General features: G+C 35.1%; 1 protein-coding gene across 1 annotated transcript in view; it reads left to right on the forward strand.

Annotated features, from left to right (window-relative positions):
• The window catches only part of CCDC171 (coiled-coil domain containing 171), a 356,794-nt gene that overhangs the window by 240,341 nt on the left and 98,473 nt on the right, over positions 1-17,980 (forward strand). The window contains exons 24-25 of the mRNA XM_027105900.1: positions 15,278-15,423; positions 17,532-17,586. Coding sequence (XP_026961701.1) covers positions 15,278-15,423; positions 17,532-17,586 — 201 coding nt within the window. The remainder of the gene's footprint in view (positions 1-15,277; positions 15,424-17,531; positions 17,587-17,980) is intronic.

The following is a 17,980-nucleotide window of genomic DNA, read 5'->3' on the forward strand; positions in this document are numbered from 1 at the left end:
TTTTTTTTTTTTTTTTTTTTTGTGGTACGCGGGCCTCTCACTGTTTTGGCCTCTCCCGTTGCAGAGCACAGGCTCCGGACGCGCAGGCTCAGTGGCCATGGCTCACGGGCCTAGCTGCTCCACGGCATGTGGGATCTTCCTGGACCGGGGCACAAACCCATGTCCCCTGCATTGGCAGGCAGACTCTCAACCACTGCACCACCAGGGAAGCCCTTCATTTCTAATTTTATTGATTTGCGTCCTCTCACTTTTTTTCTTGATGAGTCTGGCTAAGGGTTTATCAATTTTGTTTATCTTCTCAGAGAACCAGCTTTTAGTTTTATTGATCTTTGCTCTTGTTTTGTTCGTTTCTATTGCATTTATTTCTGCTCTGATCTTTATGATTTCTTTCCTTCTACTGACTTTGGGTTTTCTTTGTTCTTCTTTCTCTAGATGTTTTTGTGAAGGGTTAGATTGTTTATTTGAGATTTTTCTTGTTTCTTGAGGTGAGATTGAATTGCTATAAACTTTCCTCTTAGAACAGCTTTTGCTGCGTCCCATAGGTTTTGGCTCATCATGTTTTTGTTGTCTTTTGTTTCTATGTATTTTTTAATTTCTTCTTTGATTTCTTCCGTGATCTCTTGGTTATTTAGTAGTTCACTGTTTAGCCGCCATTTATTTGTATTTTTTACAGTTTTTTTCCTGTAATTGATTTCCAATCTCATAGCGTTGTGGTCAGAAAAGATGCTTGATACGATTTCAATTTTCTTAAATTTTCCGAGGCTTGATTTGTGACCCCAGATGTGATCTATCTTGGAGAATGTTCTCTGTGCACTTGAGAAGGAAGTGTATTCTGCCACTTTTGGGTGGAATGTTCTATAAACATCAATTAAATATATCTGGTCTATTGTGTCATTTAAAGCTTGTGTTTCCTTATTTATTTTCTGTTTGGATGATCTGTCCATTGGTGTAAGTGGGGTGTTAAAGTCCCCTACTTATTGTGTTACTGTCGATTTCTCCTTTCATTGTTGTTAACCTTATGTATTGAGGTGCTTCTGTTTCGGTTGCATAAATGCTTATAGTTGTTATATCTTCTTGGATTGATCCTTTGATCATTATATAGTTTCCCTCCTTATCTCTTTTAGCAGTCTTTATTTTAAAGTCTATTTTATCTGATACGAGTCTTGCTACTCCAGTTTTCTTTTGATTTCCATTTGCATGGAATATCTTTTTCCATTCCTTCATTGCTCTGGTTTGTAATATTCAGTTATAATTTATTTCTTCGACTGATGATCCAGTATTTAAGTCAGACTAGAAACTGACTTTTTAAAGTGTCCACAGGTGATTTCATAGTTGTTAAAATTCTAGAATAAATTCTAGAATAAATTGTCACATGTAGTAATAGGACTGTATCAGTCAGTATACTGTGTGTAATGTTGCAGTAACAAATGACTCCAAAATTTCAGTGGCCTTACAAAAGCGACTTCTCACATATCCCACATACTCATATAGTGGATCAGCTGTGCTTCTGCTTCATGGGTTCCTCACTTTATAAAAGGCTGATAGAGCAGCCCCTATCATGGACACTGTTGGTCTCATAATAAATGTCTCTCTATAGGACAATCCTGGTCTTCTGTCTGCTAGGACGTGGCATTATTTTTTAAATTCTGCTCACATTTCACTGGCCAAAGAAAGTAACTTCTGCACTCTTGATTTTGACAGGACAGGGAATATATAATCTTTACAGAAGTGGCACCACATGGCCAAGCCAAATATCAGTGAGACAGGAGAGTATACTTTCCCCTCAGGGAGGTGGAACAAATATAGTCCACTACAATAACTAATTATTTAAACTTTATAAAACACAGAAAAGATAGAGAATCTGTTTTCTAGTAAGCTATGTTGACCAAATTTTTTATAACTTTACATTTTAACATCTGCAACTGTTTTCCCCTAGTTTGTTAAGAGGGTTGAAAACAGGGGGCCATGTGTCTAGTTGGAACTTTTTTCTTTTGCTATAGAGTTCTTATTAGTGTAAAAAGATTGTTCAGCATGTTATTCTGCTTTCCTTTAAATAGACTTCAATGTTCTAGACCCGGGGTCCCCAACCCCTGGGCATGGACTGGTACCAGTCCCTGTCCAGGTAGGAATTGGCACACAGCAGGAGGTGAGTGGCGGGCGAGCAAGCGAAGCTTCATCTGTGTTTACAGCCGCTCCCCATCACTCCAGTTACTGCCTGAGCTCCGCCTCCTGTCAGATTAGCAGTGGCATTAGATTTTCATAGGAGCACGAACCCTACTGTGAACTGCGCATGCAAGGGATCTAGGTTGCACACTCCTTATGAGAATCTAATGCCTGATGATCTGACGTGAGCTGAGGCGGTGATGCTAGCACTGGGGAGTGGCTGCAAATACAGATTATCATTAGCAGAGAGGTTTGACTGCACAGAGACCATAGTAAATCAACTGCTTGCAATCTCATATCAAAACCCTATCAGTGAGTGGCAAGTGAAAACAAGCTCAGGGCTCCCACTGATTCTGCATTATGGTGAGTTGTATAATTTTTTCATTAATATTACAATGTAATAATAATAGAAATAAAGTGCATAATAAACGTAATGCATTTGAATCATCCCAAACCATCCCCACCCTGGTCCATGGAAAAACTGTCTTCCACAAAACCGATCCCTCATGCCAAAAAGGCTGGGGACCACTGTTCTAGACTATTAAGACTCTGTTAACTGTGTTTCATGAAGCATTTTCTCGGCTCCAGAAGCCTTATGCTTGGCATTTCAAGGAGGCACCACTAGATGGTGATCTCGCTCATTTAGAAGGATAGAACGGCTGTGTGTTTCTCTTCAGGTGAATGGGTTGGTTACAAAGGGACCAGAAATGTAAGCCATACTAATGTTATGGGAAGAGTCTTTATAATCAAAATAGTACTATTTATGAGTATGTATATATATATATATGTGTGTGTGTGTGTGCGTGTGTGTACACAAATGCATATCCTCACACAGGAAAATTCCATTTGAAGAAAAGCTACAAAATAATGTTTTACCATATTAAGTTACTTCCTCAGAGTATATATATATATTTTCAACCATTATTCCCCAAACAGAGAGACAAGTTTTCCTAAGCACAGTTTCTCAAGAAATTGTACTGAGGCTTGGGTCCATCTGACTGCTTTTTCCTAATACTTTCTTTGAGTCTACTAACTGTTGCTGAAACTGTGATTGTTTTATTTATTTATTTATTTCAAAAAATTTTGGGGCCGTGCCTCGTGGCATGGAGGATCTTAGTTCCCTGAGCAGGGATCAAACTTGTGCCTCGTGCAGTGGAAGCCTGGAGTCTTAACCACTGGACCACCAGGGAAGTTCCAAACTGTGGTTGTTTTAGATGTGAGCTTTCAGCTTCGTTTTAGCAACCTATGTGTTACTCAGCCTCAGTCTCTTTTTCTGTAATTAATTGGAGTGAAGAGGGATTAAAATTTTTATATTTCATTTAGACATGTTAAAAATTAACTTTTGTGGTTCGTTAATCACAGAATGGGAAAGCTGGTACCCACCCTTTTACTTATTTATTTAGAAACCTTAGTTAATGATTATTGCCAGTGGTAACTTTGTTCTAACCTTTTTTTCCCCAAATAACTCAACATAATAACCAATTTGTTATTGGTAAAAATCTAAAAAATATGTTTGAAACTATAGACCAAATAACATAGTTCTCCTTAAAAAAATGCTAACTTCAGTTGTTAATCCACTTTTTGGTGCTCCTAAAATAATAGATAGTTTTCATTATACATTTCTGCTGTGACTCAAAGCTTATGGCTTTCTGTCATATGAGTCAAAAAACTTATAGGATTTCATGTAGTTATTAGTAGAAATAGAAAATATATGGCTAGGATGCTACATTTATATAAAGTAAATATTTAATATATACTCTCGGCTTGAGTTGTGTAAAAATGAATTTGAGATAATAGTCTTTACCATACTAAGGAAAATGATGTGTCACAAACCAGTTTTTTCTAAAATCCCTTTTTATCTAGTTTATCACTGAATCGTGATTCTCAAAGGTGAAATCTTATCAAAACTTCGTTAGAGCCTAACTGAAGATGTAAATGAGTGGTTGCATTATAGCCAGAATGATCTCTTGTATTCATTCTAATTTGGCAGTTATAGTTTGTGTGTATGATCCCTGAGACAGATAAGAGAAAGCTGCTGTATGGTTGGGAATCGCACAAAAGCTCGTAGTGAAGAGTAAAGCAAATTCTGGTTGAAAGAAGGTTGGGGGTTGGGAGTTCACTGAGTCAAGCGTTTCCCCCAAGACATAGTGATGCAACTCTGTGGAGTACTTATAAAAATCATATGCAAGGAAAAGTCTAGTTTTCTGACCGTATCTGGGCTATATGTACCTTTCTCATCTTTTCTCCTGTCATTGTCAATAGCTCCTTATCTTTATATGTAAGTTACCTCTTGGATTTCTCAGAACATGCCATTTTATTCTGCTGAGAATGCTCTTCACAACACTGGTCACCTGGCTTTAATACAAGATGCTTTTTAAACTACATCTTTCTAGATAGGAAGTCATTTCCAAGAGGAGTATATTCTTTGTGTTTCATTAATTTATATATCATACTGCTAGTTTTGAACTCTGGCTCTGTGTAATCTAGGCAAGTTACTTCAACTCTGCCTCAGTTACCTCATTTGTAAAATGGGAATAATAGTATTTACCTCATAGAGTTGTTATGAGGGCTAACTGTGTTAATGTCTGGCGTAAGGTAAGTATTCAGGAAGTGTTAGCTATTATTACTGTTGCTACTATTACTACTATTTATGGCAGTGGTATGGATAGGCGTAAAATAAATGTATCTTGAATGAACAGATGAATACAGTAGAGTCACATCCTATGCTGAGGTTAGGTTTTAGGATCAGCCTATAAGGCTAAAATCTTGTATAGTCAAAAGTATCTTGGGGCTTCCCTGGTGGCACAGTGGTTGAGAGTCCGCCTGCCGATATAGGGGACGCGGGTTCGTGCCCCGGTCCGGGAAGGTCCCACACGCCGCGGAGCGGCTGGGCCCGTGAGCCATGGGCGCTGGGCCTGCGCGTCCGGAGCCTGTGCTCCGCAGCGGGAGGGGCCGCAGCAGTGAAAAAAGAAAAGAAATGGCTTAATCATTTTTCCACTAATAACTTCAAATATCCTGTTAGATTTCCTTAGGGATTTTTTTTTTTTTTTTTTTTTTGGCGGTACCGCGGGCCTCTCTCTGTTGTGGTTTCTCCTGCTGCGGAGCACAGGCTCCAGACGCTCAGGCTCAGCGGCGATGGCTCATGGGCCCAGCCGCTCCGCGGCATGTGGGACCTTCCGGGACCGGGGCACGAACCCGCGTCCCCTGCATCGGCAGGCAGACTCTCAACCACTGTGCCACCAGGGAAGCCCTAAGCCATTTCATTTTTAAATTCCTTTCAGTTTACCCAATTCAATAAACTGTTCCTAGTTGTTTTTATTTCTTTAAAAAGTCTTTTCTGGAGCGGCCAAACTAGAGATGTCATATTCTAGACAAACCTAAAACAGCCAGGTTTTCTTCCATGTTGGACTATGTTACCATTCTTTCAGTTGGATACCAAATGAAGAGATTGCTTTACATTCAAGGGCCAAGTTAGATGAAGGTACATTTTTTTTTACAGGAGAATCACTCTCACTTTTACCTCCTAGTTCGAGTATTTGCAGTAGTAGAGATATTTGGGATGTGAGGGCAACCAGGTGAAACAGCCGGTTTTATTGTAGTTGCCATTTGCTTTGTTCATGTCACCTATTGCAGGCTTGCTGTGGATAAACGTTTATGGCTTGGAGCAGCATCAGAACTATGGGATTTGAATTGCTGCTCTCCATCTCCCTTTCAGTTGCCTTCCTTTCCCCCATCTTCTCTCCCTTATCCCTTTCAGAGTAAGTATAATGGAATGCTTTTAAGTCAAATGCAACTCTACTTTTATATCTCAGATTAACAAATTTCAGTACTAATTACTAATTCTTCTGTTACTATAACATTATAATGTAGCCTGTATGGTGGCAGTGCTTTAAGAGTGGTATTTTTAGATTAAATTAGGCACATAGATTACTTTTTACATAGGAGTTAAAATCTCCTTAACAGGAGGATTTAGATACAAGTGCTGATATTGTAGAGGTTGATATACTGTTGTGAGAGCGTAGAGTTCCTGTAATAAATATTTTAAAAGTTGAGGCATATACTAGGCAACCAAATTTCAAGATCTGCAGGGAAAGTTCATTGCTGATGCTAACTTATAAAGGAAAGAGACATAGAGAACTCCTTTGCCTTTTGAAAGGTTAAAAAAAAAGCAGCAGCCCAATGTGGTCCTGAATTATATAAAATTCTGTACTGCAGTAGCATGCTGTATAATTCATCGTTACTATGCAAATATTTATTTCTTATTTCATTAGTACATAAGTGATGACAGTCATCCTACTTTCACGCAGGGAATCCTGAATTGTGCATGCTTTGATTTTTGATGTTAAAGCAGTGCCATTGTATAACACTTATGTCCTTATTGGAGTGTATTTCAATATAAATAGAAAGCAGCCATTTAAATAGTCTGAAATGCCTTACTGACCTTGCCGAGAACTCGATACATAGGTGAAATACTAGTTTTATATTTCCATGGGGACTTCCCAGTTAGTGGATTCTATGGAAAATCTGGAGAAATGGTTATTGCTGTTGTGGTGCAGGATAAAGAATAAGGTTTTAGACACACAGATACAGAGACCAGAGTACTGGTTACCAGAGGAGAAGGGAGGTAGGGGGAGGACGAAATGGGTAAAGGGGGTCAACTGTATGTTGATGCATGGAAACAAAACTTTGGATGGTGAGCATGCTGAAGTGTGTATGGACATCTTCATACAATGTTGTACACATGAAACAAGTGTGACCTCAACTGCAAAAAGATTAAGGGTTTAGATTTAGAAGACCTGGGCTCATATTTTGGAGTAAACTTTTCTGATTCTTAGTTTCCTTGCATGTAAAATAGGAATGATAATGTGATCTATCTCACTGGACTATGAAGAACCAATTGAGTTAATGTAACTATTAAGTGCTTGTATGATGATGATAATATGGTTCAGTTGTCACTCAAGCTATTTTTCCCCCCAGGATTTGGGGGAAATAAGCTTTAAAAATAGCAAACATTTATTGCACACTTACAATATGACAGGCATGGTTCAAGAACAGGCCTAGTGCCTTCATGCAAAGGTGGAATGCTCTGGATTGAGAAATGTAGGAAATGTCTGTGGTTCAGAATTTTCCCCTGTGAATATACCTCTGAAATTAAGATAGAAATCAGTGTGAAATACTTAATACAAAACAATTCACTTGATGAATACATTTTTTAAGAAAAAACTCAGATTTTGTTTTGTCTACATTTAAGTCTAAAAAAACCCTGTTTATTTTTCTAATTTAAACTTTTTTTAAGATTTTTTTCATGTAGACCATTTTAAAACTGTTTATTGAATTTGTTACAATATTGCTTCTGTTTTATGTTTTGGTTTTTTGGCCGTGAGGCATGTGGGATCTTAGCTTCCCAGTCAGGGATCAAACCCTCACCCCCAGCATTGGAAGGTGAAGTCTTAACCACTGGACCGCCAGGGAAGTCCCTTCTAGTTTAAAATTGACCTTCAGATTCTCTTAAATAATTGATTTTTACTCGCTGATATTGGATTTACTTTTATTAATATTATTTAATATATAACATATTCAAGAATTCAAGATAGTCATTTAAATTCTGTAGTACAATAAAAATATTAATGTAAAGGTCTTTTAATTATTGTATAGGATTATCTACCCTATTCAATTACATCACAAAAAGAATTCTTGAAATTGAAAAATTCTTCTGACAATAAGTTCTTTTTATTTAAATGTCAGAAATCCAACTATGTGAAGCCCTTTATAAATTATTCATATTTTCTCAATTCTTAGTAGACATTTGTTTTAGGTAATTCTCAAATGATTTAAAAGCAGTATTTATATTCTAAATGATATTTTTCTGCAACCTAATTCATAGCTTGACTCATTTAAAATATTGCCAGGGAATTCTGAAGCTTTTTGGACCTCCACATAGCTAAGGATTGTCAACTGGGTGAAGTTTTTAGAACCTGCTGAGTAGTCTGTGGCTGATAAAGTCTAACAGAAGGACTTACTGTATTCCATCCGTTTATTTCTTAGCTATTCATTGAGAGAACACAGAGGTCGTATAAGAGCTGATTTTATTATAGCAGCATCATGGTGGCTGTCACCTGCAGCTAGTTTCTGTCTCCTGAGGTCTGTAGTGCAGCCAAATGCAGTTTGTTTTATACTCTGAGAAAATATTACTGCCACATTACTGCTTACATGCCATGTGTCACAATAAATCTAGCTGCTGCTTGTCTGTTCTGTACTTTTCTGAGAGTATTTTCCTGTTGAGAGGACTCTCATGATTCTCTTTATCATCCTTCTCTTTTTTTGTCATTTAAAATGTCCTTTAACTATTTCTCTCCCAGTTTACCTCATTATTATCTAGCACATTTAGTCTACCAGAGTTTTGTAGTACTGTGTGAGGCTTGGAACAAACAGCATTAAATATGTTTTGAACACTTTTATGAGGTTCCTTTTCTTTCCACTATATTTTACTATTGATCACTTTCAGTTAGTTTACTGGGAAGGATTAACTTTTTTCCTTTTATATTGATGGAATTTAAGAGAACGTTTTCAAAGGAACATGTGAGAATGTGGTGCCAATAATCATAAAGCATACAGCAAAATCTTATAGCATACTTTGAAATTTTAAAGGTGCATTTTCATTGCTCATCCGCTCCATTTTTTCATAATCATCTACCATATGGCCTATTTATAAAAGTGACTTATTTTATACTTTTTTTTGTTAATGTTATTTTATCTTTTTCAAGTGTGATACAAATAGTTATTTTAAACAATTTATGTATGTTTATACATATGCATATATATAAGCGATGATGTAGAAATAATATAGAAACTCATAAGTTGCCACATATAGGTGGGGATTTAAAGAAGACTGTAATGACACTACATGTAGGAGTGTAAGTATTGCATTAATTATGCATAATAAATTTATGTAGCCTTTTATGGTTTATAAGACACTTTCACATCTGTTGTCTTACTAGATGTGTGAGTCCTAACAAGGGCTGTCATTTACTGAACCCCAAAGTGGGTAAGTTATTTGATTTTTAACTTTGGTTTATTAATGTCACCTATGTTTTGCATAGAATTATTATTAGAAAATAGTAAAAGATAATGTCCTTAAGAAAACTTAAAATTGCAGAAATTTTAATTCAGATTATCCATATAAAATATAGACTACCAAAACTGAAATGTATTCATATATTAATTTTACCACATACTAACATCTTTGACTATTGTATATTTATTGTAAATTCTCTAATTGCTTATCTCATAGATTTTCAAGCTTTATTATAAAATATGTCATTCTTTAGTTTCATCCCTAAATTGTGTACCCAATTGTAAATTTGGTGGTTGTATCATTTTAAATTTATACTTTCTGTGGCAGCCTGTGTAGTTTGACCTACCCAGCAGCTACTAATTCTTGATTAATATAATTTTCTAGTTGTCACATTATAATGGTAGGACTGAAGACAGTGCCATTTCCTTTTCCAACATTAGTTTTAGTGCCCTGAGATGTTTTACCCAATTTATCACAATCTAGGAATGTTTATTCAAAAGTTACAGTTGGACAGTAGTAAAATTTTAGAAAAAAAATGTTACAGATTTTTTTTCTTAACCTAGGAAATGTAGCTTAGTTCTTCATAACTCTTGTGTTGTTGTCTTGTCTTACATTTTCTATGACTAACTTTTATACCAAATTGAATAAGCCATTAGCTTTTAGTCTGTAGGAATGTGGATCCATAGATATTTCCCATTAGACAAAAGAAAATCTATAAAAGCGATATCTCTCGGGGCTTGGTCTTCCTAGCTGGCCTAATGGTCTAAAGCAGTGTAGTACTGTACTCTTAAGAGAAATAACTCTGTTGGATGATTCCCTTAACATCCAGAAATAATAATTGGAGAGTTGTGTACACTCTTTCAGGGTACTTTAACTTTTCTACTAAATACCACATTTATTAAGCAAATATTCTGATTCAGGGAATTCATGTTATAAATTTTATACTTTTGAAACTATTACTGAACAAAATTATAAACCTTGTATATCTTGTGTCATTTAAAGTTAGAGCTTGCTGTGAAATAATGAGATATACTACATTTAGGTTGCCATGTTGTTTTGATAAGTTTTTTTTTTTTTAAGAACTTCTCTTCAAAAAACACCTCCAGGGCTTCCCTGGTGGCGCAGTGGTTGAGAATTCGCCTGCCGATGCAGGGGACACGGGTTCGTGCCCCAGTCTGGGAAGATCCCACATGCTGCGGAGCGGCTGGGCTCGTGAGCCATGGCCGCTGGGCCTGCACGTCTGGAGGCTGTGCTCCGCAACGGGAGCGGCCACAACAGTGAGAGGCCCGCGTACCGCAAAAAAACCCAACCAAACAAACAAACAAAAAAACCACCTCCATTGGTGATTGTTGCACAGCTTTGTGAATATAATAAAACCCACTGAATTGTACACTTTAAAAGTGTGAATTATGTGAATTATGTCTCAATAAAACTGTTATTAAAAAATTCCACTGTACAAAATGTTTTCATAGGTGCAAAGTAATAGAATTTCAATTTATATTCACAATTAATTTAAAAAAATTGTTAACCTTAATAAATGTTTAAAGCTTTAGAAATATGAAATTATGTATGACTTAAGAAAATAATTTGTTCTTATTCAATAGTAACATATGTTTATTATAGAAACTTCAGAAACTCTAGATAAGAAAAGACATTTTAAAAATGTGTGGATATTTTAATATTCACATCTATCCTGTATTCTGTCCCTAAGCTTTCTCTATACTTAACTACTTCCTTGGTATCCATACTTTTCCTGCCAGCTTTCATTATTTATTTAAAATTTATTATTTTTGGCTGTGTCAGGTCTTAGTTGTGGCACGCGGGCTCTGTAGTTGTGGCATGTGGGCTCTGCAGTTGTAGCATGCGGGCTTAGTTGCCCCGCAGCATGTGGGATCTTAGTTCCACGACCTGGAATCGAACCTGCATCACCTGCATTGGAAGGCGGATTCTTAACTACTGGACCACCAGGGAAGTCCCGTTGCCGGCTTTCATTAGTAGTACATAGCTTTTCATGACCATCTTAGGAAAACAACCAGTTGTAAAACTATCTTCTTATAAGAGTAAAAAAGCATTGAAAGCATTGAAGAGTAAAAAAGCATTGAAAGCATTGAAGAGTAAAAAAGAGTGAAAGCATTGGCTTTTTTTCCTGGACTATGAGAGGTGTACATGAGCAATGAGATCATTATCTTAAAAGAAATACAATAAATATCTTACAGAGTAGCTTCTGAAATACAGTAAGCTTGGGATTTTGCTGTAAAATTTTGCTTTAAAGCATTTTGGATTTAAAGTGAAAACTTGGAATGTTTGATAAATAGTATTGTGGCATTGGTTCTTGTGTAGATGGCATATTTTCTTTTAAACTTTTGTTACCATTTTTAGCATTAACTTTCTAGCAGCTAAAATTGTTCAAAACGTAGTTTAAAGATAAATGCAGTATCAGGCTTTGAATGTTTTTTTTTTTTTTTTTTTTTTTTGGTAAATACTAAGACCTCAGTACAAAATGAGGGCTGTATTGTGGATTAAGTGAAATATCTTAAGGCTGTGCTGTTCTGATAACTGAACCTGAAGTGACCTTTCTCAGACACAATTACAGAGCTGTATGTTTTTCCTTTAATTTCATCAGGGGTTTAATTAGTATACAAATAAAACTTCCCTTATCTTCCTTTCTACCTAATTGGCTTGTCTTCGCTTATATATGAAGTATGTGAAAGTGGGCTGTAATTAGGGTGACCGTGTTAACCTTTTTTCCTCAAATGTACTGTTGCCTAAAGGCCTCAAGGCCTAAAAACAGTGCTTCGGATTATTGCTTTGCAATCGCTATGGTTGTCCCATAGGTTTTCTCATGAGCAGAAGGGCTTTGGGTGCTGCAGGTTCCCACTGCTTAACAGGATCTTCATTCTTCTCCCCACTAAATGTTTATTGATTATCTTGCTGTTCCAGGCTCAGCCTCCAACAACTTAATATCAGGTGACAGTCAGGAGAGTTCTCCAAGTAATTAGAGTTGAGCATTGGGGGAACAATTAGGAGCAGAGTTATTAAACTTGATTTATCCTATTCTCCCCTGAACAGTTTCTTGGATATCAGGACATCAGACTTTCACAGTCTGCCCTGGTTGAGAAATTAGTGGCTAACCTGCTTGCTTATCATCATTGCCTAGCTGCCCAGAGGTACACCCTCTTGGTTTCAGTCCTTCAGTTGGAAATATTAGAGTCCATAAAGTTTATCATGGGTTTTAATTAGATAAATCTGAACGGGAGAAAAGAAAAGCTGAAGTTAAAATTTTATATGTGTCTAATATATATTACATATGGTATAGGTACGTATGTATATACATCATATATATACACACACACATGAATTTGTTTTTCTTTTTTTAAAGCTTAGTGTTAGGATTTTTAAGGATTCTGCTTTTGTCGTCAAACACAAAAATGTGAACATCAGAGAAAAGACATATTACTGAATCACTTTTTATGTCTTGGTGTTTTGCATACATCACCACGAACCTTAGGACTCATTGATGTATATAGATTCCATTGTGATGTTCCTCAGCTCTTTAAAATGAGAATGCTGTGTCCATAAGTTATATAACTATGATTATTCTTTTTTCAAAAACTGTTATCTCTTCATTTTTACACTAAGGAAGTATGATCCGTATCACCTATTTATACCATTCTTTTGTTTGTTGTCTGTAATTTCAGTCTTAGAGTAGGCTATTCAGCTGTACCTCTGAAATAGTGCAAGCTTTAGAAGAGTTTGGTGGCTCCCTGCCATTGCCCCTGAGAGAAGGAGATGAAAGCTGATGGAAACTGGAAGATTTAGATATATAGTGGCGATTCTAATTCTATGAGTTATATCTTCTTTGGAAGGAGATCATAGAACTGCTGAAAAGTCAAGTATGGTTTTATAGTGATTTTAAGGTCATGGGTTCTCACAGATTGGACCAGTGAGCTTCGCTCTGGGTGAGGCTGGAATCAATATCCTGAACACCCCTCACAAATATACACCTCAACTCATAAGAACTACTGAGCAAGAGAATTTGAATGGAGTGGCACATTCTATTATTTCTGTTGGAAAAAGAACTCAAGCTTTATGTGTAACTGGTGGTGGATCATTAATTTTATATTCACATCTGAAAAACAGCATTTTTTATTACCTGAAAGATGTCAGAAATATTGCCTTTAAAAGGACTCAAATGGGTTTTATTTTTTCAAAGAAAGAAATCTCATGATACTTCAGTGCCTTTAAATATCTTAACATTGGCACAAAATAAGTAGGTTTAGCATAGCTTTTCAAATCTATTCTTTGTTGTCTTTTTAAGTTGGTTTGAATCAGTGGCTATTTCCATAGTGGGATATACTTAAAGATCTGTTAGTACTAAAGATTTGAAATAAAACATAATATCTAAAAAATAGTCACAGTTTGCTTATTTCTAGTTCCTTGACTTGTATTTGTGTGACAGCAACTTGACTGTTTGAAAGTGAAATGCTGAATTAAATTTCTTTTAGCATTTAAAAATACCTGGTTTAAGGGTAAGCTGGGATGAAGTGAGAGAGTAGCATTGACATATATACACTACCAAATGTAAAATAGATAGCTAGTGGGAAGCAGCTGCATAGCACAGGGAGATCAGCTTGGTGCTTTGTGACCACGTATAGGGGTGGGATAGAGAGGGTGGGAGGGAAATGCAAGAAGGAGGGGATATGGGGATATATGTATACATATAGCTGATTCACTTTGTTATACAGCAGAAACTAACGCACCATTGTAAAGCAATTATACTCCAATAAAGATGTTAAAAAAAACAACAACCTGGTTTTGCTTTCAATTCATATTGTTCAGAGTGAATTAATTGTTTTAGCTCCACGCAGGCAGCTTGAGTTTTTATACTACTTATTGTGAGTGCATTAAAATAATATTATTGGAAAAGTTTTAAACATGAAATTATTGCATCTTGGTTGTTCTTTACTGGGTATTTGAAGCATAGTTGTGAATGTTAATGTGTGGCTACACTCTGAGAAAGAAGAAAAAATATTATGTGTATGCAATCAATTATTTAGTTCACTGTCCAACAAACTTAATTGAAAAACTGGTTGATAAGCTCATATGCTAGAAATTTCATAGGCAAAGGAATGAGCAGATTTTTAGTGCTAAGAGATCCTCTGATCCCTATATTGTTTTACATCCTAGAATTTTAAATAAGAAAATACTCCTTTAACTTAAGAGTTTTTGAGTCTAAGACCTTTAGCCTTAAAGTTCCAAGATGAAATTATACTCTTCTATCTTGAAATTTTTGTGCTAAGTGAATATTTCAGATTAAAGCACATAGCAAATATCAATCAACAAATTTTATATTTCTATGACTAGGAAAATATTTACGGAACATAATTCCAAATGCAAGTATTGTTTGTAACTCTCTCTGTTGAAACATGTTGATCACGTTTGTGTTTTCTCTGACATGAGAGTTTTTTATGGGAAATAAGTGAATTTTATTTTCGAGTCCAGTGTGTTTGTTCACTGAGATGTGTATAGCAACATAACTGTTATTGATACATTTAAAAAGAGAGTAGTGGTGCTTTTAAATTTTGGGTTCCCCATTCTCTTAAAGGTATCCTAATCTACCTTCCTCTCCATCACACACATACTTTGGCATATGATAGTTCTTGTTTTAAATAGACTCTAAATTTCATGTGCTTTTTCCATTGAAATCTTTATTTTTTATCATTAAAAGAAAATGCAACCTGAGGTTTTTAATAATCAGATATTTTTCGTAAGAATAGAATGTATTTGCCTTGTAGTATTTAAAAAAACAAAACAGAGCTGTATTTTGCAGCTAAACATTTTTCAAAATCTTATCAGTTCTATCATTTCTAATTAGTAAGTATGTAAAATTTTTTGCAGAAAATTTGTTAAACCTTGATGTGTAATGACCCAAGTCTACTTCTCAGTCAGTCTGTATCCTTCTTTGTTTAATAGCCTATGGCATAAATTGAAGTTAATTATCAGGGCTGACAGGTAACTCTGTTTTCTGTCTGCTTGCAGAGTCTCTCCGAGGCAAAGATGGAGCTGAGAAGAAAAGATCAATCTCTGCGTCAGCTCAATAGACATCTTACCCAGCTGGAGCAGGACAAGCGTCGACTGGAGGAGAACATCCATGATGCAGAGAGTGCCCTCCGCATGGCAGCCAAGTGAGCATTTGGACCTTGGGGAGATCACTTAAAACAGACAAAAGATCAATTCTTACTTTCATGCTCTGGGTTTTAGCCCTGGATAATACAGTGTTAGAAAACAAAAGTACAGCTGTCTCTCTTTGAAATTCTCTGATATATCCTCAAAAAAGAAAACTCTTAACATACTAAATGTATATTTTATTGAGAAACCTTAGAAAAGAATAAGTTTCTATATAACCTCTAATGCTGTGTATTTTAGGTTCTGTTGTAGCATTACATGTTTGAAATCAGGTTTTCATTAACTTGAGATATAAGACTCTTTATTTTAAAGTTTTGAATAGTTTCTCATGTCACATATTTCTCATCCCTTTCTGCCCCACTGCCTCCCAAATTTTCTTCTGCATATATTATACTAATATTGCAAGTAATATTTCCATAAAGAAATGTTAGTATATAATCAACATGTGTATTGTAGCATCTTTTTAAGTGCAGTAAAAACATATTGCTGGAATATGTTTTCTTGGAAAAACATGGAAAATTCATGGAAAATTTTCATGGAAAATTTTCATGGAAAATTTTCATGGAAAATTTCATGGAAAATTCATTTAATTTTATAGCTGTATATTCAAGTATGTTAAATAGAGAAGAATATGCAGTTTTCAGAGTGGGCAACTATGTAACTGTGATGAGAGTGTTTTTCCTTTTACCAGGTAATCAAGTTGACATACACTGTGAAGTTCAAATTGAATAGTTCTCTTGGGTATTTTTATTTGTTCCCCACATCAAATTTCATGGAGTACTTTAAGACAGTCCTTTTTACAACTGCATGGCTTAAAGAAAATCTATTTATGGATTAAACATCTAATTTTAATAAACTCAGTGTTTTCTAAATTTGGAATTCTGGATTCCTGTACTTGCAAATACATACACACATATACATATATGTATGTATATATATATTTGCAAATGTATAACTATAACTGAAAAATGTTTGGAGACAAACTCTTGTTAAGCATAACATAAGAAATATGAATGTAATGTGTAAACTAAATCATAAAACGGGCAGTTTGCAATCCTAGGATACCCACAGCTTTGTCAGTGGACTTGGGATATTGCTCACACATAATGAAAAAATGAGTTTACACAATGCCATAATATTGGCATTTTGAATACCCACCAATACATTTTTGGAAAATTGTAAGGCTCTATAACAGTGCACTACCATATTGGTTATATGTAATTGTCATTTTTAAAAAATATAAGTTTGACTGAATCAGCTTTTTGCTGTCATTTTTCAGTCTCAGTTTCCTCATGTCAAATGAGAAGCTTAGCATAGGTAATTTTTAGTACATCTCAGAGCATTGAAAATTCTAAGATTAATGAAAACAAAATTATAAAACCTCTAGATTCATATTGTGCCTTCAGAATACTGCTGGTAATTCAGGAATTTGTCAAGTCTGAGATCTGTGACCATGGGCACATGTGCTTATAAGAAAGCTAAAGAAAGCTAATTTGAAATTTGGAGAGCTAATACATTATTTACAGTTTTCAATTTATAATTCACCATTAAAATTTTGTCTTCAGCATTCTCATCCCAACTTTTAATTTCATCATAAAGGCTAAACTCAATATACAAGGCTAGAGAAGAAAATAGTAACTTTGCATATTTCTAGTCAAGGCCATAGAAGGTTTTTGTGTAATGATTATAGCACAAAAAACCCATGGAGAAGGGAAAATATTATTGTGCCCAGTATGACCATTTATATCTCCAGCACTAGTATTTCTAAAGTCTTTTTCATTAGAAGCCAAAAGAATGCACGTTTAGCCTTTTCAGCACATTGTAAATCAATAATGTAATCACATGATTTCTTTTTTTCTTTCTTTCTTTTTCACTCTCTTTTAACTTTGAAAATATCCATAAGAATTATTCCCCCCTCTAATTTTTGGCAGGCAGTATAACTGAAGATAAGAATTAAAAGCGGAAATATACTAGTGAATATGGTTAGGTTTTACACTTCAGGAAAAACCAACCCTTATTTTTCAGTAATAGTCACTTATACTAAAATGTGTTACAATTATAGTAAGGTTTGGGTTTTACTAACACCTAATATTTATTTTGTTTCTAGGGACAAAGAATGTGTTGCTAATCATATGAGAACAGTAGAAAATGTGCTTCATAAGGTATTATAATTTTTCTTCAATATTGTTCAAATTGTATTATGACACAGTTCTCCTAGTCATTAATTTTATTAACTGTAAAGTACTTTAATTCATTTTGTAGCTTTCTTTAAAAATAAATTAACAAAAGGATCCTTTCAAATGACTGAAAATTTGTATTGAACAATGCTATATTGCATAACTTTTTTCAGAATTCACTTTATGTATGTGATAAAACTATGAAAATAGTGTTTTCCCCAAACTGGTATAATTGCACTTGAGTTATTTGTGGTCTTTGCTGACTGAACTAAAGGTCATTAAGATTCATATATGTCTCATAATAATAAAATGTTTGACCACACTGTCTAACCTCTTACCACTCTTAAACCTACTATCCTATATACATATATTAATATAG

The sequence above is a fragment of the Aethalodelphis obliquidens genome, unplaced genomic scaffold (assembly GCF_003676395.1).
Source record: "Aethalodelphis obliquidens isolate GAN/ISIS:26980383/991018 unplaced genomic scaffold, ASM367639v1 scaffold7, whole genome shotgun sequence".
Taxonomy (NCBI): Eukaryota; Metazoa; Chordata; class Mammalia; order Artiodactyla; family Delphinidae; genus Aethalodelphis; species Aethalodelphis obliquidens.